The 23,009-nt window shown below is 45.0% G+C and overlaps 1 protein-coding gene across 3 annotated transcripts in view; it reads left to right on the top strand.

Annotated features, from left to right (window-relative positions):
- The first annotated feature begins 4,283 nt into the window (after positions 1 to 4,283).
- Positions 4,284 to 23,009, top strand: part of ntpcr (nucleoside-triphosphatase, cancer-related) — a 29,448-nt gene continuing 10,722 nt past the window's right edge. For all 3 annotated transcript variants that reach the window (XM_064924551.1, XM_064924553.1, XM_064924552.1), the window contains exons 1-4: positions 4,284 to 4,384; positions 9,445 to 9,607; positions 11,341 to 11,443; positions 16,031 to 16,240. In XM_064924551.1, the coding sequence (XP_064780623.1) occupies positions 4,351 to 4,384; positions 9,445 to 9,607; positions 11,341 to 11,443; positions 16,031 to 16,240 (510 nt within the window). In that variant the 5' untranslated portion in view covers positions 4,284 to 4,350. The remainder of the gene's footprint in view (positions 4,385 to 9,444; positions 9,608 to 11,340; positions 11,444 to 16,030; positions 16,241 to 23,009) is intronic.

A 23,009-nucleotide genomic window follows, 5' to 3' on the forward strand; every position in this document is an offset into this window, starting at 1 on the left:
TAAGGTTGTGCATGAAAATACCATTCAATATATGCACAATGCCAAAGGGAGCAGGTAGAGAGATATTTTGATGCCTACCCTCAGTCATGGATCTCCTGAATACTGTGGAGATATGTTTGAATTTACTTAGAGCAGGGGGCTTTTCAACCTTTTCTTACCCCCTCCTAGGCAAACCGGCAACCCAGGGACCATTATATATTAACAAAAACAAATTGTCTTATTATCAAGTGAATGATTATAGAAAGCAGAAGTAATCAACATTTTAAAATGAATAGATTTGGTAGATAATTGTTCATTATTTTGACCTCCACACGTTATAATTGGAAGAGGAAGGGTAAACTCTAACATAGCGTATTATATAGAAAGGTAACTCCAAGCCTAAGAGCAGCTGGTTAAACAAAGGTTAGCCATGTGTTGGCAAAAATTAATGTCCAAGTCAAGAAAGCTGACCAGCAGCCAGTGGCACTTACTGCACTGGTAGCCTATAGAGTCCCACGGTGTTCTAATACCCATAAAACCAACTGGTCAAACACAGAAATGGTTCCAATCGTCTTTCTACCAAACATTTTTCACTGGGTGAATTTGACAAACACTTCAGATTAAGTGAAGGCTTATCTTGGTAACGTGTAATTCTCGGATAAGGTGACTTTTATCAATATATTCTCCTCAATTTATTGTCAAAATGTTGAAATCCTGATGAGAAACAGAGAAGACTTCAAGAAGACTACAAATTCCCGCAGAAAGCTCCTGTACATGTTCACCAGCGTGACCAGAGGCCGCCTTTACCCAATCCATGAATACATGTGCTGTATTGAAATTCATTTAATAAAGTGTTGAACATCTTCCATCCCCTTTCCATGTCTTAGCTAGCCACTGACTACAATTTAGCTAGCTAGTTGTTTAGCTAGCTAGCTAATTATGTTATACAGTATTACTTAGCCTAGATAATTGTTTGTACAGTATATTGACTTTGGTGTCTATTTCAGAACTTAAGGCATTTTTCAAGGATGGGGAGAAGAACGCGAGAAGTCTGGCCATGTGGAGAAGACCACGAGAAGTCTGGCCATGTGGAGAAGACCATGAGAAGTCTGGCCATGTGGAGAAGACCTCTAGAAGTCTGGCCATGTGGAGAAGACCACGAGAAGTCTGGCCATGTGGAGAAGACCTCTAGAAGTCTGGCCATGTGGAGAAGACCTCTAGAAGTCTGGCCATGTGGAGAAGACCACGAGAAGTCTGGCCATGTGGAGAAGACCACGAGAAGTCTGGCCATGTGGAGAAGACCATGAGAAGTCTGGCCATGTGGAGAAGTGCAGCTATAGTGAGGACAACTTAGCGGTTTGGTCAGGGCCAGCATGAGGGATAAAGCTTGTGTCTGTGAGTGTATCGATTTAGGTTAAGTTTGAGCATCTTAGCAATACAATGTATTCTATATAGCTGTCAACAGTCAACAAGGAAAGAGACACTGAATCAATTATTGCTGCTACTGCTACTGCTGCTACTGCTACTAATACTGCTACTACTGCTGCTACTAATACTGCTACTACTGATGCTACAAATACAGCTACAACTGCTGCCTCCACTACTACTACTGCTGCTGCTGCCTCTACTACTACTACGACTACTATTGCTACTACTACTACTGCTACTAATACTGCTACTACTGCTGCTATTACTACTGCTGTTACTACTACTGCTGCTACTACTACTACTGTTACAACTGCTACTACTACTGTTACTACTACTACTGCTACTACTGCTGTTACTACTACTACTGCTACTACTGCTGCTACTACTACTACTACTACTACTACTACTGCTGCTGCTACTACTACTGTTGCTACTACTGCTGCTGCCTCTACTACTGCTGCCTCTACTACTACTACTGCTGCTACTACTACTGTTAGTACTACAGCCGCTGCTGCCTCTACTACTACTACTGGTACTACTACTACTGCTGCTGCTACTACTACTACTACTGCCTCTACTACTACTGCTGCCTCTACTACTACTGCTGCCTCTACTACTACTACTGCTACTACTACTACTGCTGCTACTACTACTACTGCTGCTGCCTCTACTACTACTACTGTTACTACTACTGCTACTACTACTACTGCAGCTGCTACTACTACTACTACTGCTGCTGCTGCTACTACTACTGCTGCTACTACTACTACTGCTGCCTCTACTACTACTACTACTGCTACTACTACTGCTGCTGCTACTGCTACTACTGCTATTTCGAATCCCACCGTACCTTCTCTGGTGTGCAATCCGATTTCCGAGCTGGTCACGGGTGCACCTCAGCCACGCGCAAGATACTAAACGTTATCATAACCGCCATCGATAAACTTCCAACTTCAACTGTACATATTACCTCAATTACCTCGACTAACCTGTGCACACATTGACTCTGTACCGGTACCCCCTGTATATAGCCTCCACATTGACTCTGTACTGGTACCCCCTGTATATAGCCTCCACATTGACTCTGTACCGTAACACCTGTATATAGCCTCCACATTGACTCTGTACCGTTACCCCCTGTATATAGCCTCCACATTGACTGTGTACCGGTACCCCTGTATATAGCCTCCACATTGACTCTGTACCGGTACCACCTGTATATAGTCTCCACATTGACTCTGTACCGGTACCCCCTGTATATAGCCTCCACATTGACTCTGTACCGGTACCCCCTGTATATGGCCTCCACATTGACTCTGTACCGGTACCCCCTTTATATAACCTCCACATTGACTCTGTACCGGTACCCCCTGTTTATAGCCTCCACATTGACTCTGTACCCGTACCCCCTGTATATAGCCTCCACATTGACTCTGTACCGGTACCCCTGTATATAGCCTCCACACTGACTCAGTACTGGTACCCCCTTTATATAGCCTCCACATTGACTCTGTACTGGTACCCCCTGTATATAGCCTCCACATTGACTCGGTACCGTAACACACTGTATATAGTCTCCACATTGACTCTGTACTGGTACCCCCTGTATATAGCCTCCACATTGACTCTGTACCGTAATACCCTGTATATAGCCTCCACATTGACTCTGTACCGGTACCTCCCTGTATATAGCCTGCACATTGACTCTGTACCGTAACACCCTGTATATAGCCTCCACATTGACCCTGAACCGGTACCCCCTGTATATAGCCTTGTTACTGTTATTTTATTGTTGTTCCTTAATTATTTGTTATTTTTCTTATTTTTCTTTCATTTATTTATGTTTTACTTCAGTAAATACTTAAATACTTTTTTTCTTAAAACTGCATTGTTGGTCAGTAAGCATTTCACTGTAAGGTCAATACCTGTGGTATCGGCACATGTGACAAATAAATTGTGATTTGATTTGAAGTGTTTCTAAAATCCACAATGGATAAAATGTATGGTGAAAAAAGTATTGGAACCATTTCCTTGTTTGACTGCTAGGTTGTATGGGTATTATGACACTTTCCACTGTGTGGCTCAATTCCCTAGTGCTTTTTCAAAGACGTTAGATACTCCAGTGAGTGTAATTGGTTCCAATAACCTTTTTACGTGAGTAAAGTACATGTCGGATAAAATAATGTCAAGACAGGCCTGATGGAAACAGCAAATCTAACGGTAAACTTTCCAGATGTTGATATAACTAAATACGCTAGACATGATGGGATCATTTTGAGTGTATAAAATTAATTATGCAAGAAATAGCGGTGGAAACATCTTTATCCGCACATATTGATATACAGTGCCTTCAGAAAGTATTCACACGGCTTTACCTGGATTCAAATTGACACAGACCCCTTCCAATTCGTATTGCTTGATTATTCTCTCTTCCCCCTTCCACTATTACCTGCCCGATGAATGTCAATAAGGGGATTCGATTAAACTGCCCCGGGTTGAACTGTGTTGAACCGTGTTATGGCCCATCACATTGGCGACCGGGCGAAATCAGTGAGGGAGGCGCGCCGGGTTCATATCGAACGGTAATCTGTCAACAATGCAGCATGGGGGCATCGTTCAGAAACCTACATATCTTTTCCATAAAATATATGTTCAAATTTTTCAAAGTAGTTTTCATTGGGAAGGCAGATAAAGCGTTTTTATCAAAAGCAATTACTTTTGCATGTGAAAACACAGAATACTAATCATACTTGACCGTCGAACAGAACGTAGTACCTGGCTCACACCCGGTTCCAAATCGAAAGAAATCATGCTAACCGGGTTCATTAATATAATCCCCTAACTGAGTCCTGCCAATTCAATCTGCACATGTGCGGCTCCCATGTTTACGGATGTGAGGAGAAGCAAAGTAGTGAACAGTGAATACAGAACATTTCATCAGAAATGATCAAACACGTTTTCCTAACCGGACCTCCGGGTAAGTATAAAACACAACGCAGACAGCATGGCACGGGAAGTTGTTCAGAAACGCTGTGAAGTTGTGACTGCTGCTAACTAACGCTAGCTATAGACATGATGCCACCCAATACAATGTAACAGCAGTAGTTCAGCTATTACCTAAAACAATTTATAAACTGACGTTTGAGTGACTTGATTTCCAATGGAACGCTGCGTATGACCCGCAGCATTGTGCTGAGAGGCAGGTGCGGTGCATAGGTTGGACCTTTCAAGCTGTATGCACAGACGGCTTGACAGAAATGGGAGCAGAAGGTGAAAGTTCTACTTTTGTTGCACACATATCCAGATGATGCTGCGTACCATTTTGCATAAATAATTACTGTCAGGCCTTTATCAAACCTACAATCTCTTTGGATTGGTGGATACATCTCGTTATTTGAATATTCGTTGATATTACAATTGTACTCAATGACAAGTGAGATGCTAGCCTAATGAATATTCATAGACGTCTCGGATTTCAACAGGGACAACTGATAGTGTTTTTTCTCAAAGTTGCCGGGATGTCACGTGCATCAACTTATATCCGTGTCCTACACTCGAAGGAACCTCAACATTACCAACTTCTATTAGATCAAATGAGCCTCAAGTATTGAAATAGCTATTAATTTTCAATTTGACAAAATTTGACACTCATTGCCCCCCATACAAACCCCCCATACTTGCTTAATAATTAATGATCAGCTTTAAATGGACATATTTTGGTGTAAGTAAACCCTCTCGCTTCGCCTCTTCCTCTCTGGTATAACAAATTGGATGCAGTCTATCACAGTGCCATCCGTTTTGTCACCAAAGCCCCATATACTACCCACCATTGCGACCTGTACGCTCCCGTTGGCTGGCCCTCGCTTCATACTCAAAAAATCAAATCAAATGTTATTTGTCACATACACATGGTTAGCAGATGTTAATGCGAGTGTAGCGAAATGCTTGTGCTTCTAGTTCCGACAATGCAGTAATAACCAACAAGTAATCTAACTAACAATTCCTAAACTACTGTCTTATACACAGTGTAAGGGGATAGAGAATATGTACATAAGGATATATGAATGAGTGATGGTACAGAGCAGCATAGGCAAGATACAGTAGATGGTATCGAGTACAGTATATACATATGAGATGAGTATGTAAACAAAGTGGCATAGTTAAAGTGGCTAGTGATACATGTATTACATAAGGATGCAGTCGATGATATAGAGTACAGTATATACGTATGCATATGAGATGAATAATGTAGGGTAAGTAACATTATATAAGGTAGCATTGTTTAAAGTGGCTAGTGATATATTTACATCATTTCCCATCAATTCCCATTATTAAAGTGGCTGGAGTTGAGTCAGTGTTTTGGCAGCAGCCACTCAATGTTAGTGGTGGCTGTTTAACAGTCTGATGGCCTTGAGATAGAAGCTGTTTTTCAGTCTCTCGGTCCCAGCTTTGATGCACCTGTACTGACCTCGCCTTCTGGATGATAGCGGGGTGAACAGGCAGTGGCTCGGGTGGTTGATGTCCTTGATGATCTTTATGGCCTTCCTGTAACATCGGGTGGTGTAGGTGTCCTGGAGGGCAGGTAGTTTGCCCCCGGTGATGCGTTGTGCAGACCTCACTACCCTCTGGAGAGCCTTACGGTTGAGGCCGGAGCAGTTGCCATACCAGGCGGTGATACAGCCCGCCAGGATGCTCTCGATTGTGCATCTGTAGAAGTTTGTGAGTGCTTTTGGTGACAAGCCGAATTTCTTCAGCCTCCTGAGGTTGAAGAGGTGCTGCTGCGCCTTCTTCACGATGCTGTCTGTGTGAGTGGACCAATTCAGTTTGTCTGTGATGTGTATGCCGAGGAACTTAAAACTTGCTACCCTCTCCACTACTGTTCCATCGATGTGGATAGGGGGGTGTTCCCTCTGCTGTTTCCTGAAGTCCACAATCATCTCCTTAGTTTTGTTGACGTTGAGTGTGAGGTTATTTTCCTGACACCACACTCCGAGGGCCCTCACCTCCTCCCTGTAGGCCGTCTCGTCGTTGTTGGTAATCAAGCCTACCACTGTTGTGTCGTCCGCAAACTTGATGGTTGAGTTGGAGGCGTGCGTGGCCACGCAGTCGTGGGTGAACAGGGAGTACAGGAGAGGGCTCAGAACGCACCCTTGTGGGGCCCCAGTGTTGAGGATCAGCGGGGAGGAGATGTTGTTACCTACCCTCACCACCTGGGGCGGCCCGTCAGGAAGTCCAGTACCCAGTTGCACAGGGCGGGGTCGAGACCCAGGATCTCGAGCTTGATGACGAGCTTGGAGGGTACTATGGTGTTGAATGCCGAGCTGTAGTCGATGAACAGCATTCTCACATAGGTATTCCTCTTGTCCAGATGGGTTAGGGCAGTGTGCAGTGTGGTTGAGATTGCATCGTCTGTGGACCTATTTGGGCGGTAAGCAAATTGGAGTGGGTCTAGGGTGTCAGGTAGGGTGGAGGTGATATGGTCCTTGACTAGTCTCTCAAAGCACTTCATGATGACGGAAGTGAGTGCTACGGGGCGGTAGTCGTTTAGCTCAGTTACCTTAGCTTTCTTGGGAACAGGAACAATGGTGGCCCTCTTGAAGCATGTGGGAACAGCAGACTGGGATAGGGATTGATTGAATATGTCCGTAAACACACCAGCCAGCTGGTCTGCGCATGCTCTGAGGGCGCGGCTGGGGATGCCGTCTGGGCCTGCAGCCTTGCGAGGGTTAACACGTTTAAATGTTTTACTCACCTCGGCTGCAGTGAAGGAGTAACCACATGTTTCCGTTGCAGGCCGTGTCAGTGGCACTGTATTGTCCTCAAAGCGGGCAAAAAAGTTATTTAGTCTGCCTGGGAGCAAGACATCCTGGTCCGTGACTGGGCTGGATTTCTTCCTGTAGTCCGTGATTGACTGTAGACCCTGCCACATGCCTCTTGTGTCTGAGCCGTTGAATTGAGATTCTACTTTGTCTCTGTACTGACGCTTAGCTTGTTTGATAGCCTTGCAGAGGGAATAGCTGCACTGTTTGTACTCGGTCATGTTACCAGACACCTTGCCCTGATTAAAAGCAGTGGTTCGCGCTTTCAGTTTCACGTGAATGCTGCCATCAAACCACGGTTTCTGGTTAGGGAATGATTTAATCGTTGCTATGGGAACGACATCTTCAACGCACGTTCTAATGAACTCGCACACCGAATCAGCGTATTCGTCAATGTTGTTATCTGACGCAATACGAAACATGTCCCAGTCCATGTGATGGAAGCAGTCTTGTAGTGTGGAGTCAGCTTGGTCGGACCAGCATTGGACAGACCTCAGCGTGGGAGCTTCTTGTTTCAGTTTCTGTCTGTAGGCAGGGATCAGCAAAATGGAGTCGGGGTCAGCTTTTCCGAAAGGGGGGCGGGGCAGGGCCTTATATGCGTCGCGGAAGTTAGAGTAACAGTGATCCAAGGTTTTTCCACCCCTGGTTGCGTAATCGATATGCTGATAAAATTTAGGGAGTCTTGTTTTCAGATTAGCCTTGTTAAAATCCCCAGCTACAATGAATGCAGCCTCCGGATGAATGGTTTCCAGTTTGCAAAGAGTTAAATAAAGTTCGTTCAGAGCCATCGATGTGTCTGCTTGGGGGGGGATATATACGGCTGTGATTATAATCTAAGAGAATTCTCTTGGTAGATAATGCGGTCTACATTTGATTGTGAGGAATTCTAAATCAGGTGAACAGAAGGATTTGAGTTCCTGTATGTTTCTTTCATCGCACCATGTCTCGTTAGCCATAAGGCATACGCCCCCACCCCTCTTCTTACCAGAAAGGTGTTTGTTTCTGTCGGCGCGATGCATGGAGAAACCCGTTGGCTGCACCGCTTCGGATAGCGTCTCTCCAGTGAGCCATGTTTCCGTGAAGCACAGAACGTTACAGTCGCCAAACCCACTGGCTCTATGTCATCTACAAGACCCTGCTAGGTAAAGTCCCCCCTTATCTCAGCTCGCTGGTCACCATAGCATCTCCCACCTGTAGCACACGCTCCAGCAGGTATATCTCTCTAGTCACCCCCAAAACCAATTCTTTCTTTGGCCGCCTCTCCTTCCAGTTCTCTGCTGCCAATGACTGGAACGAACTACAAAAAGCACTGAAACTGGAAACACTTATCTCCCTCACTAGATTTAAGCACCAACTGTCAGAGCAGCTCACAGATTACTGCACCTGTACATAGCCCACCTATATTTTAGCCCAAACAACTACCTCTTTCCCTACTGTATTTAATGTATTTATTTTGCTCCTTTGCACCCCATTATTTTTATTTCTACTTTGCACATTCTTCCATTGCAAATCTACCATTCCAGTTTTTTACTTGCTATATTGTATTTACTTTGCCACCATGGCCTTTTTTTGCCTTTACCTCCCTTATCTCACCTCATTTGCTCACATCGTATATAGACTTGTTTATACTATATTATTGACTGTATGTTTGTTTTGCTCCATGTGTAACTCTGTGTCGTTGTATGTGTCGAACTGCTTTGCTTTATCTTGGCCAGGTCGCAATTGTAAATGAGAACTTGTTCTCAACTTGCCTACCTGGTTAAATAAAGGTGAAATAACAATAAATAAATAAATCTCAGTTTCCACTGGTTCCGGTTAGGGTTCGATTCCAAAGCCACAAAGTCAAAATTAGCTACAAAAGTTTGCATTCTCATCTTAATTTAATAATAGGGTTAGGCATAAGGTTAGCAGTGTGGTTAGGTTTAAAATCACATTTTAAGAATTTTTCAGAAATGGGAGGGTTTTAGCCACAATTATGACTTTGTGGCTGTGTTAACTAGAGACAACGTGTATCCCAGGCAGATCCTGAGTATTCTGATTTCCTCCGTAAAGTGAATGGTGTGACCTTCGCCAAATACTACATAAAACAACTCTATTCATGAGTCAGTACTTTACATTATGATCAAATATTGCATTTCTGTTGATAGTTGGTTTGAAGGCCCCAATAAGACAAAACTACTTCATTTTGGATTTGACACGACCCTCTTCTATTGTGAAGGTGTGGGTAAGACCACCCTGGTCCAGAAGGCCTGTGACGTAATAGTGTCTTCAGGTGTGTCTGTGGAGGGCTTCTACACCCAGGAGGTCAGGGAGGGGAGGCGCAGGGTCGGTTTCGACGTTGTTACTGTGACCGGACAGAGAGGAAACTTGTCCAGAGTCAGGTAGGTTTCAGTCACATTACATAATCAACCCAAATGGTCTACCTATCTCTGTAAGGACCGGTTCCCCAGACACAGATTAAGCCAAGTTCAGGACTTAAAAAGCATTTTCAATTAACATTCTCTATTGTTACTTTTCAAATCAAATCAAGATTTATTGGCCACGTTCGCCGAATACAACAAGTGTTAGACTTCACTGTGAAATGCTGACTGACAAGCCCTTAACCAACAGTGCAGTTCAAGAAGAAGAAAATATTTACCAAGTAGACTAAAATAAAAAGTAACACAATAAGAATAACAAGGTTATATACAGGGGGTACCGGTACAGAGTCAATGTGGAGGCTATATACAGGGGGTACCGGTACAGAGTCAATGTGGAGGCTATATACAGGGGGTACCAGTACAGAGTCAATGTGGAGGCTATATACAGGGTATTACGGTACAGAGTCAATGTGGAGGCTATATACAGGGGGTACCGGTACAGAGTCAATGTGGAGGCTATATACAGGGTGTACCGGTACAGAGTCAATGTGGAGGCTATATACAGGGGGTACCAGTACAGAGTCAATGTGGAGGCTATATACAGGGGGTACCGGTACAGAGTCAATGTGGAGGCTATATACAGGGGGTACCGGTACAGAGTCAATGTGGAGGCTATATACAGGGGTACCAGTACAGAGTCAATGTGGAGGCTATATACAGGGTGTACCGGTACAGAGTCAATGTGGAGGCTATATACAGGGGGTACCGGTACAGAGTCAATGTGGAGGCTATATACAGGGGGTACCAGTACAGAGTCAATGTGGAGGCTATATACAGGGGGTACCAGTACAGAGTCAATGTGGAGGCTATATACAGAGGGTACCAGTACAGAGTCAATGTGGAGGCTATATACAGGGTGTACCGGTACAGAGTCAATGTGGAGGCTATATACAGGGGGTACCGGTACAGAGTCAATGTGGAAGCTATATACAGGGTGTACCGGTACAGAGTCAATGTGGAGGCTATATACAGGGTGTACCGGTACAGAGTCAATGTGGAGGCTATATACAGTTGGTACCGGTACAGAGTCAATGTGGAGGCTATATACAGGGGGTACCGGTACAGAGTCAATGTGGAGGCTATATACAGGGTGTTACGGTACAGAGTCAATGTGCAGGCTATATACAGGGAGGTACCGGTACAGAGTCAATGTGGAGGCTATATACAGGGTATTACGGTACAGAGTCAATGTGGAGGCTATATACAGGGGGTACCAGTACAGAGTCAATGTGGAGACTATATACAGTGTGTTACGGTACCGAGTCAATGTGCAGGCTATATACAGGGAGGTACCGGTACAGAGTCAATGTGGAGGCTATATACAGGGAGGTACCGGTACAGAGTCAATGTGGAGGCTATATACAGGGAGGTACCGGTACAGAGTCAATGTGGAGGCTATATACAGGGAGGTACCGGTACAGAGTCAATGTGGAGGCTATATACAGGGAGGTACCGGTACAGAGTCAGTGTTCGGGGGTACAGGCTAGTTGAGGTAATCTGTACATGTAGGTGGGGGCGAAGTGACTATGCATAGGTAACAAACAAACAAACAGTAGCAGCAGTGTTCAAGAGGGGGGAGGGTCAATGTACATTTTCTGGTGGCGATTTTCAGTCCAGGACTTGGCTTAATCTATGTCTGGGAAACAGTCCCCTATGTGTTAATGTGTTTTCTCTGCTTTCTTTGTTCTGTTCAGAGAGAAGTCTGTAGCTTCACATGGAGGGAGGGAGTACACTGTAGGACAGTATGTAGTGGATGTACCTTCGTTTGAGAACCTGGCTCTACCTCTCTTCAGAAACGTATGTTATTAATGCACTTTTTAACTAAGCAGTGATTTTCCTCCTCTGTCAGGGTCGTGAGCAGTGATTTTCCTCCTCTGTCAGGGTCGTGAGCAGTGATTTTCCTCCTCTGTCAGGGTCGTGAGCAGTGATTTTCCTCCTCTGTCAGGGTCGTGAGCAGTGATTTTCCTCCTCTGTCAGGGTCGTGAGCAGTGATTTTCCTCCTCTGTCAGGGTCGTGAGCAGTGATTTTTTTTTTCCTCCTACAGTGGGGAGAACAAGTATTTGATACACTGCTGATTTTGCAGGTTTTCCTACTTACAAAGCATGTAGAGGTCTGTAATTTGTATCACTTCAAATGTGAGAGACGGAATCTAAAACAAAAATCCAGAAAATCACATTGTATGATTTTTAAGTAATTCATTTGCATTTTATTGCATGACATAAGTATTTGATCACCTACCGACCAGTAAGATTTCCGGCTCTCACAGACCTGTTAGTTTTTCTTTAAGAAGCCCTCCTGTATTAATTGCACCTGTTTGAACTCGTTACCTGTATAAAAGACACCTGTCCACACACTCAATCAAACAGACTCCAACCTTTCCACAATGGCCAGACCAGAGAGCTGTGTAAGGACATTAGGGATAAAATTGTAGACCTGCACAAGGCAGGGATGGGCTACAGGACAATAGGCAAGCAGCTTGGTGAGAAGGCAACAACTGTTGGCGCAATTATTAGAAAATGGAAGAAGTTCAAGATGACGGTCAATCACCCTCGGTCTGGGGCTCCATGCAAGATCTCACCTCGTGGGGCATCAATGATCATGAGGAAGGTGAGGGATCAGCCCAGAACTACACGGCAGGACCTGGTCAATGACCTCAAGAGAGCTGGGACCAGTTTCAAAGAAAACCATTAGTAACACACTACGCCGTCTTGGATTAAAATCCTGCAGCGCACGCAAGGTCCCCCTGCTCAAGCCAGCACATGTCCAGGCCCATCTGAAGTTTGCCAATGACCATCTGGATGACCCAGAGGAGGAATGGGAGAAGGTCATGTGGTCTGATGAGACAAAAATAGAGCTTTTTGGTCTAAACTCCACTCGCTGTGTTTGGAGAAAGAAGAAGGATGAGTACAACCCCAAGAATACCATCCCAACCTTGAAGCATGGAGGTGGAAACATCATTCTTTGGGGATGTTTTTCTGCAAATGGGACAGGAAGACTGCACCGTATTGAGGGGAGGAGGGATGGGGCCATGTATCGCAAGATCTTGGCCAACAACCTTCCCTCAGTAAGAGCATTGAAGATGGGTCGTGGCTGGGTCTTCCAGCATGACAATGACCCGAAACACAGAGCCAGGGCGACTAAGGAGTGGGTCCGTAAGAAGCATCTCAAGGTCCTCGAGTGGCCTAGCCAGTCTCCAGACCTGAACCCAATAGAAAATCTTTGGAGGGAGCTGAAACTCCGTATTGCCCAGTGACAGCCCCGAAACCTGAAGGATCTGGAGAAGGTCTGTATGGAGGAGTGGGCCAAAATCCCTGCTGCAGTGTGTGCAAACCTGGTCAAGAACTACAGGCAACATATGATCTCTGTAATTGCAAACAAAGGTTTCTGTACCAACTATTAAGTTCTGCTTTTCTGATGTATCAAATACTTATGTCATGCAATAAAATGCCAATTAATTACTTAAAAATCATACAATGTGATTTTCTTGATTTTTGTTTTAGATTCCGTCTCTCACAGTTGAAGAGTACCGATGATAAAAATTACAGACCTTTACATGCCAGCTCAAGTAGTAGAGTAGAGTAGAGTAGGCCCACAGCAGCTCTAGTAGTAGAGTAGAGTAGGCCCACAGCAGCTCTAGTAGTAGAGTAGAGTAGGTCCACATCAGCTCTAGTAGTAGAGTAGAGTAGACCCACAGCAGCTCTGGTAGTAGAGTAGGCCCACAGCAGCCCTAGTAGTAGAGTAGAGTAGGCCCACAGCAGCTCTGGTAGTAGAGTAGGCCAACAGCAGCCCTAGTAGTAGAGTAGAGTAGACCCACAGCAGCTCTGGTAGTAGAGTAGGCCCACAGCAGCCCTAGTAGTAGAGTAGAGTAGGCCCACAGCAGCTCTGGTAGTAGAGTAGGCCCACAGCAGCCCTAGTAGTAGAGTAGAGTAGACCCACAGCAGCTCTGGTAGTAGAGTAGGCCCACAGCAGCCCTAGTAGTAGAGTAGAGTAGGCCCACAGCAGCCCTAGTAGTAGAGTAGAGTAGGCCCACAGCAGCTCTGGTAGTAGAGTAGAGTAGGTCCACATCAGCTCTAGTAGTAGAGTAGAGTAGACCCACAGCAGCTCTGGTAGTAGAGTAGGCCCACAGCAGCCCTAGCAGTAGAGTAGAGTAGGCCCACAGCAGCTCTGGTAGTAGAGTAGGCCCACAGCAGCCCTAGTAGTAGAGTAGAGTAGACCCACAGCAGCTCTGGTAGTAGAGTAGGCCCACAGCAGCCCTAGTAGTAGAGTAGAGTAGGCCCACAGCAGCTCTGGTAGTAGAGTAGAGTAGGCCCACAGCAGCTCTAGTAGTAGAGTAGAGTAGGTCCACATCAGCTCTAGAAGTAGAGTAGAGTAGACCCACAGCAGCTCTGGTAGTAGAGTAGGCCCACAGCAGCCCTAGTAGTAGAGTAGGTCCACAGCAGCTCTGGGAGTAGAGTAGGCCCACAGCAGCCCTAGTAGTAGAGTAGAGTAGACCCACAGCAGCTCTTGTAGTAGAGTAGAGTAGGCCCACAGCAGCCCTAGTAGTAGAGTAGGTCCACAGCAGCTCTGGGAGTAGAGTAGACCCACAGCAGCTGTGGTAGTAGAGTAGGCCCACAGCAGCCCTAGTAGTAGAGTAGAGTAGGTCCACAGCAGTTCTAGTAGTAGAGTAGAGTAGGTCCACAGCAGTTCTAGTAGTAGAGTAGACCAACAGCAGTTCTAGTAGTAGAGTAGGCCCACAGCAGTTCTAGTAGTAGAGTAGGCCCACAGCAGCCCCAGTAGTAGAGTAGTGTAGGTCCACAGCAGTTCTAGTAGTAGAGTCGAGTAGACCCACAGCAGCTCTAGTAGTAGAGTAGGCCCACAGCAGCTCTAGTAGTACAGTAGAGTAGGCCCACAGCAGCTCTGGTAGTAGAGTAGAGTAGGCCCACAGCAGCTCTGGTAGTAGAGTAGGCCCACAGCAGCCCTAGTAGTAGAGTAGGCCCACAGCAGCCCTAGTAGTAGAGTAGGCCCACAGCAGCCCTAGTAGTAGAGTAGGCCCACAGCAGCCCTAGTAGTAGAGTAGGCCCACAGCAGCCCTAGTAGTAGAGTAGGCCCACAGCAGCCCTAGTAGTAGAGTAGGCCCACAGCAGCCCTAGTAGTAGAGTAGAGTAGGTCCACAGCAGCTCTGGTAGTAGAGTAGAGTAGGTCCACAGCAGCTCTAGTAGTAGAGTAGAGTAGGCCCACAGCAGCTCTAGTAGTAGAGTAGAGTAGGCCCACAGCAGCCCTAGTAGTAGAGTAGGCCCACAGCAGCCCTAGTAGTAGAGTAGGCCCACAGCAGCCCAAGTAGTAGAGTAGGCCCACAGCAGCCCAAGTAGTAGAGTAGGCCCACAGCAGCCCTAGTAGTAGAGTAGGCCCACAGCAGCCCTAGTAGTAGAGTAGGCCCACAGCAGCTCTAGTAGTAGAGTAGAGTAGACCCACAGCAGCTCTAGTAGTAGAGTAGGCCCACGGCAGCTCTAGTAGTAGAGTAGAGTAGGACCACAGCAGCTCTGGTAGTAGAGTAGAGTAGGCCCACAGCAGCCCTAGTAGTAGAGTAGGCCCACAGCAGCCCTAGTAGTAGAGTAGGCCCACAGCAGCCCTAGTAGTAGAGTAGGCCCACAGCAGCCCTAGTAGTAGAGTAGGCCCACAGCAGCCCTAGTAGTAGAGTAGAGTAGGTCCACAGCAGCTCTGGTAGTAGAGTAGAGTAGGCCCACAGCAGCTCTGGTAGTAGAGTAGAGTAGGTCCACAGCAGCTCTGGTAGTAGAGTAGAGTAGGCCCACAGCAGCTCTAGTAGTAGAGTAGAGTAGGTCCACAGCAGCTCTGCGAGTAGAGTAGGCCCACAGCAGCTCTGGGAGTAGAGTAGGCTCACAGCAGCTCTGGGAGTAGAGTAGGCCCACAGCAGCAATGGTAGTAGAGTAGAGTAGGCCCACAGCAGCTCTAGGAGTAGAGTAGGCCCACAGCAGCTCTAGTAGTAGAGTAGAGTAGGCCCACAGCAGCTCTAGTAGTAGAGTAGAGTAGGCCCACAGCAGCTCTGGTAGTAGAGTATGCCCACAGCAGCTCTAGTAGTAGAGTAGAGTAGGCCCACAGCAGCTCTGGTAGTAGAGTAGGTCCACAGCAGTTCTAGTAGTAGAGTAGAGTAGACCCACAGCAGCTCTAGTAGTAGAGTAGACCCACAGCAGCTCTAGTAGTAGAGTAGAGTAGGCCCACAGCAGCTCTGGTAGTAGAGTAGAGTAGGCCCACAGCAGCTCTGGTAGTAGAGTAGGCCCACAGCTCTGGTATACAGCAGCCCCAGCTCTGGTATATCAACCATATAGTTGTTGTTTTTTGTGGTGAGTGATGTTGTCTATGACCTCACTCTCTTTCTCTGTGTTTTAGCTTGACTCTTCATGCAGTAGCAATCATCAGGTGTTTGTCATTGATGAGGTTGGTAAAATGGAGCTGTTCAGCCAGGCGTTCATCAGGTCAGTCAGACAGACCCTGGACTCTCCAGTCTTCTCTGTCCTGGGGACTATACCCCTCCCTTCAGGAAAACCACTGGGTTTTGTGGAGGAGATACGGACCAGGACGGACGTCACTGTCTTCACTGTGAGTACATTCACACGCTTGCGTACACACACACACACACACACACACACACACACACACACACACACACACACACACACACACACACACACACACACACACACACACACACACAAAATCCCACTCTCCCACTCTCATTGTAGGGATGTCAAATGTTCAGCCTACTGCACAGACTGTACGGTGTCAGACCCTATGGAGTCTGTCTGGTTAAATTGTTCTATGACCCTATGGAGTCTGGTTAAATTGTTCTCGAACCCTATGGAGTCTGGTTAAATTGTTCCCGGACCCTATGGAGTCTGGTTAAATTGGTCTCGAACCCCATATCTGGTTAAATTGTTCTCGAACCCTATGGAGTCTGGTTAAATTGGTCTCGAACCCCATATCTGGTTAAATTGTTCTCAGACCCTATGGAGTCTGGTTAAATTGGTCTCGAACCCCATATCTGGTTAAATTGTTCTCAGACCCTATGGAGTCTGGTTAAATTGTTCTATGACCCTATGGAGTCTGGTTAAATTGGTCTCGAACCCCATATCTGGTTAAATTGTTCTCAGACCCTATGGAGTCTGGTTAAATTGGTCTCGAACCCCATATCTGGTTAAATTGTTCTCAGACCCTATGGAGTTTGGTTAAATTGTTCTCGAACCCTATGGAGTCTGGTTAAATTGGTCTATGACCCTATGGAGTCTGTCTGGTTAAATTGTTCTATGACCCTATGGAGTCTGGTTAAATTGTTCTCGAACCCTATGGAGTCTGGTTAAATTGTTCCCGGACCCTATGGAGTCTGGTTAAATTGGTCTCGAACCCCATATCTGGTTAAATTGTTCTCGAACCCTATGGAGTCTGGTTAAATTGGTCTCGAACCCCATATCTGGTTAAATTGTTCTCAGACCCTATGGAGTCTGGTTAAATTGGTCTCGAACCCCATATCTGGTTAAATTGTTCTCAGACCCTATGGAGTCTGGTTAAATTGTTCTATGACCCTATGGAGTCTGGTTAAATTGGTCTCGAACCCCATATCTGGTTAAATTGTTCTCAGACCCTATGGAGTCTGGTTAAATTGGTCTCGAACCCCATATCTGGTTAAATTGTTCTCAGACCCTATGGAGTTTGGTTAAATTGTTCTCGAACCCTATGGAGTCTGGTTAAATTGGTCTATGACCCTATGGAGTCTGGTTAAATTGGTCTATGACCCTATGGAGTCTGGTTAAATTGGTCTATGACCCTATGGAGTCTGGTTAAATTGGTCTATGACCCTATGGAGTCTGGTTAAATTGGTCTATGACCCAATGGAGTCTGGTTAAATTGGTCTATGACCCTATGGAGTCTGGTTAAATTGGTCTATGACCCTATGGAGTCTGGATAAATTGTTCTCGAACCCTATGGAGTCTGGTTAAATTGTTCTCGAACCCTATGGAGTCTGGTTAAATTGTTCTCGAACCCTATGGAGTCTGGTTAAATTGTTCCCGGACCCTATGGAGTCTGGTTAAATTGGTCTATGACCCTATGGAGTCTGGTTAAATTGTTCTCGAACCCTATGGAGTCTGGTTAAATTGTTCTATGACCATATGGAGTCTGGTTAAATTGGTCTCTGACCCTATGGAGTCTGGTTAAATTGGTCTCTGACCCTATGGAGTCTGGTTAAATTGGTCTCTGACCCTATGGTGTCTGGTTAAATTGGTCTATGACCCTATGGTGTCTGGTTAAATTGGTTTTTGACCCTATGGAGTCTGGTTAAATTGGTCTATGACCCTATGGAGTCTGGTTAAATTGTTCTCGAACCCTATGCAGTCTGGTTAAATTGTTCTATGACCATATGGAATCTGGTTAAATTGTTCTCGGTCCCTATGGAGTCTGGTTAAATTGATCTATGACCCTATGGAGTCTGGTTAAATTGGTCTCGAACCCCATATCTGGTTAAATTGTTCTCAGACCCTATGGAGTCTGGTTAAATTGGTCTCGAACCCCATATCTGGTTAAATTGTTCTCAGACCCTATGGAGTCTGGTTAAATTGGTCTCGAACCCCATATCTGGTTAAATTGTTCTCAGACCCTATGGAGTTTGGTTAAATTGTTCTCGAACCCTATGGAGTCTGGTTAAATTGGTCTATGACCCTATGGAGTCTGGTTAAATTGGTCTATGACCCTATGGAGTCTGGTTAAATTGGTCTATGACCCTATGGAGTCTGGTTAAATTGGTCTATGACCCTATGGAGTCTGGATAAATTGTTCTGGAACCCTATGGAGTCTGGTTAAATTGTTCTCGAACCCTATGGAGTCTGGTTAAATTGTTCTCGAACCCTATGGAGTCTGGTTAAATTGTTCCCGTACCCTATGGAGTCTGGTTAAATTGGTCTATGACCCTATGGAGTCTGGTTAAATTGTTCTGGAACCCTATGGAGTCTGGTTAAATTGTTCTCGAACCCTATGGAGTCTGGTTAAATTGTTCTCAAACCCTATGGAGTCTGGTTAAATTGATCTATGACCCTATGGAGTCTGGTTAAATTGGTCTCTGACCATATGGAGTCTGGTTAAATTGATCTATGACCCTATGGAGTCTGGTTAAATTGGTCTATGACCCTATGGAGTCTGGAAAAATTGGTCTATGACCCTATGGAGTCTGGATAAATTGAACTCTGACCCTATGGAGTCTGGTTAAATTGGTCTCAGACCCTATGGAGTCTGGTTAAATTGGTCTCAGACCCTATGGAGTCTGGTTAAATTGGTCTATGACCCTATGGAGTCTGGTTAAATTGTTCTCGAACCCTATTGAGTCTGGTGAAATTGGTCTATGACCCTATGGAGTCTGGTTAAATTGGTCTATGACCCTATGGAGTCTGGATAAATTGGTCTCAGACCCTATGGAGTCTGGTTAAATTGGTCTCAGACCCTATTGAGTCTGGTTAAATTGGTCTCAGACCCAATGGAGTCTGGTTAAATTGGTCTCAGACCCTATGGAGTCTGGTTAAATTGGTCTCAGACTCTATGGAGTCTGGATAAATTGGTCTATGAGCCTATGGAGTCTGGTTAAAGTGGTCTATGAGCCTAGGGAGTCTGGTTAAATTGGTCTCAGACCCTATGGAGTCTGGTTAAATTGGTCTCAGACCCAATGGAGTCTGGTTAAATTGGTCTCAGACCCTATGGAGTCTGGTTAAATTGGTCTCAGACTCTATGGAGTCTGGATAAATTGGTCTATGACCCTATGGAGTCTGGTTAAATTGGTCTCAGACCCTATGGAGTCTGGTTAAATTGGTCTCAGACCCTATGGAGTCTGGTTAAATTGGTCTATGACCATATGGAGTCTGGTTAAATTGGTCTATGACCGTATGGAGTCTGGTTAAATTGTTCTCGAACCCTATTGAGTCTGGTGAAATTAGTCTATGACCCTATGGAGTCTGGATAAATTGGTCTATGACCCTATGGAGTCTGGTTAAATTGGTCTCTGACCCTATGGAGTCTGGTTAAATTGGTCTCTGACCCTATGGAGTCTGGTTAAATTGGTCTCAGACCCTATGGAGTCTGGTTAAATTGGTCTATGACCATATGGAGTCTGGTTAAATTGGTCTATGACCGTATGGAGTCTGGTTAAATTGTTCTCGAACCCTATTGAGTCTGGTGAAATTGGTCTATGACCCTATGGAGTCTGGATAAATTGGTCTATGACCCTATGGAGTCTGGTTAAATTGGTCTCTGACCCTATGGAGTCTGGTTAAATTGGTCTCAGACCCTATGGAGTCTGGTTAAATTGGTCTCAGACCCTATGGAGTCTGGTTAAATTGGTCTCTGACCCTATGGAGTCTGGTTAAATTGATCTATGGCCCTATGGAGTCTGGTTAAATTGTTCTCGAACCCTATGCAGTCTGGTTAAATTGTTCTATGACCATATGGAATCTAGTTAAATTGTTCTCGGTCCCTATGGAGTCTGGTTAAATTGATCTATTACCCTATGGAGTCTGGTTAAATTGGTCTATGACCATATGGAGTGTGGTTAAATTGGTCTATTACCCTATGGAGTGTGGTTAAATTGGTATATGACCCTATGGAGTCTGGTTAAATTGTTCCCAGACCCTATGGAGTCTGGTTAAATTGTTCCCGGACCCTATGGAGTCTGGTTAAATTGTTCCCGGACCCTATGGAGTCTGGTTAAATTGGTCTCTGACCCTATGGAGTCTGGTTAAATTGGTCTATGACCCTATGGAGTCTGGTTAAATTGGTCTCTGACCATATGGAGTCTGGTTAAATTGATCTATGACCCTATGGAGTCTGGTTAAATTGGTCTATGACCCTATGGAGTCTGGTTAAATTGGTCTATGACCCTATGGAGTCTGGAAAAATTGGTCTATGACCCTATGGAGTCTGGATAAATTGAACTCTGACCCTATGGAGTCTGGTTAAATTGGTCTCAGACCCTATGGAGTCTGGTTAAATTGGTCTCAGACCCTATGGAGTCTGGTTAAATTGGTCTATGACCATATGGAGTCTGGTTAAATTGGTCTATGACCCTATGGAGTCTGGTTAAATTGTTCTCGAACCCTATTGAGTCTGGTGAAATTGGTCTATGACCCTATGGAGTCTGGTTAAATTGGTCTATGACCCTATGGAGTCTGGATAAATTGGTCTCAGACCCTATGGAGTCTGGTTAAATTGGTCTCAGAACCTATTGAGTCTGGTTAAATTGGTCTCAGACCCAATGGAGTCTGGTTAAATTGGTCTCAGACCCTATGGAGTCTGGTTAAATTGGTCTCAGACTCTATGGAGTCTGGATAAATTGGTCTATGAGCCTATGGAGTCTGGTTAAAGTGGTCTATGAGCCTAGGGAGTCTGGATAAATTGGTCTATGACCCTATGGAGTCTGGTTAAATTGGTCAAAGACCCTATGGAGTCTGGTTAAATTGGTCTCAGACCCTATGGAGTCTGGTTAAATTGGTCTATGACCATATGGAGTCTGGTTAAATTGGTCTATGACCGTATGGAGTCTGGTTAAATTGTTCTCGAACCCTATTGAGTCTGGTGAAATTGGTCTATGACCCTATGGAGTCTGGTTAAATTGTTCACGAACCCTATGGAGTCTGGTTAAATTGTTCTCGCACCCTATGGAGTCTGGTTAAATTGTTCTATGACCATATGGAGTCTGGTTAAATTGATCTATGGCCCTATGGAGTCTGGTTAAATTGATCTATGACCCTATGGAGTCTGGTTAAATTGGTCTCTGACCATATGGAGTCTGGTTAAATTGTTCACGAACCCTATGGAGTCTGGTTAAATTGTTCTCGAACCCTATGGAGTCTGGTTAAATTGTTCTATGACCATATGGAGTCTGGTTAAATTGATCTATGGCCCTATGGAGTCTGGTTAAATTGATCTATGACCCTATGGAGTCTGGTTAAATTGGTCTCTGACCATATGGAGTCTGGTTAAATTGATCTATGACCCTATGGAGTCTGGTTAAATTGGTCTATGACCCTATGGAGTCTGGTTAAATTGGTCTATGACCCTATGGAGTCTGGAAAAATTGGTCTATGACCCTATGGAGTCTGGTTAAATTGGTCTCTGACCCTATGGAGTCTGGTTAAATTGGTCTCTGACCCTATGGTGTCTGGTTAAATTGGTCTCTGACCCTATGGAGTCTGGTTAAATTGGTCTATGACCCTATGGAGTCTGGTTAAATTCTTCTCGAACCCTATGCAGTCTGGTTAAATTGATCTATGACCCTATGGAGTCTGGTTAAATTGGTCTATGACCATGTGGAGTCTGGTTAAATTGGTCTATGACCCTATGGAGTGTGGTTAAATTGGTCTATGACCCTATGGAGTCTGGATAAATTGGTCTATGACCCTATGGAGTCTGGTTAAATTGGTCTCAGACCCTATGGAGTCTGGTTAAATTGGTCTCAGACCCTATGGAGTCTGGTTAAATTGGTCTCAGACCCTATGGAGTCTGGTTAAATTGTTCTCGGTCCCTATGGAGTCTGGTTAAATTGGTCTCTGACCCTATGGTGTCTGGTTAAATTGGTCTCTGACCCTATGGAATCTGGTTAAATTGGTCTATGACCCTATGGAGTCTGGTTAAATTGTTCTCGAACCCTATGCAGTCTGGTTAAATTGTTCTATGACCATATGGAATCTAGTTAAATTGTTCTCGGTCCCTATGGAGTCTGGTTAAATTGATCTATGACCCTATGGAGTCTGGTTAAATTGGTCTATGACCATATGGAGTCTGGTTAAATTGGTCTATTACCCTATGGAGTGTGGTTAAATTGGTATATGACCCTATGGAGTCTGGTTAAATTGTTCCCAGACCCTATGGAGTCTGGTTAAATTGTTCCCGGACCCTATGGAGTCTGGTTAAATTGTTCCTGGACCCTATGGTGTCTGGTTAAATTGGTCTCTGACCCTATGGAGTCTGGTTAAATTGGTCTATGACCCTATGGAGTCTGGTTAAATTGGTCTATGACCATATGGAGTCTGGTTCAATTGGTTTCTGACCCTATGGAGTCTGGTTAAATTGGTCTATGACCCTATGGAGTCTGGTTAAATTGGTCTATGACCCTATGGAGTCTGGTTAAATTGGTCTATGACCATATGGAGTCTGATTAAATTGGTCTCTGACCCTATGGAGTCTGGTTAAATTGGTCTCTGACCCTATGGAGTCTGGTTAAATTGGTCTATGACCCTATGGAGTCTGGTTAAATTGTTCACGAACCCTATGGAGTCTGGTTAAATTGTTCTCGCACCCTATGGAGTCTGGTTAAATTGTTCTATGACCATATGGA

This window comes from Oncorhynchus masou, chromosome 18, assembly GCF_036934945.1.
Source record: "Oncorhynchus masou masou isolate Uvic2021 chromosome 18, UVic_Omas_1.1, whole genome shotgun sequence".
NCBI classification, from domain to species: Eukaryota; Metazoa; Chordata; class Actinopteri; order Salmoniformes; family Salmonidae; genus Oncorhynchus; species Oncorhynchus masou.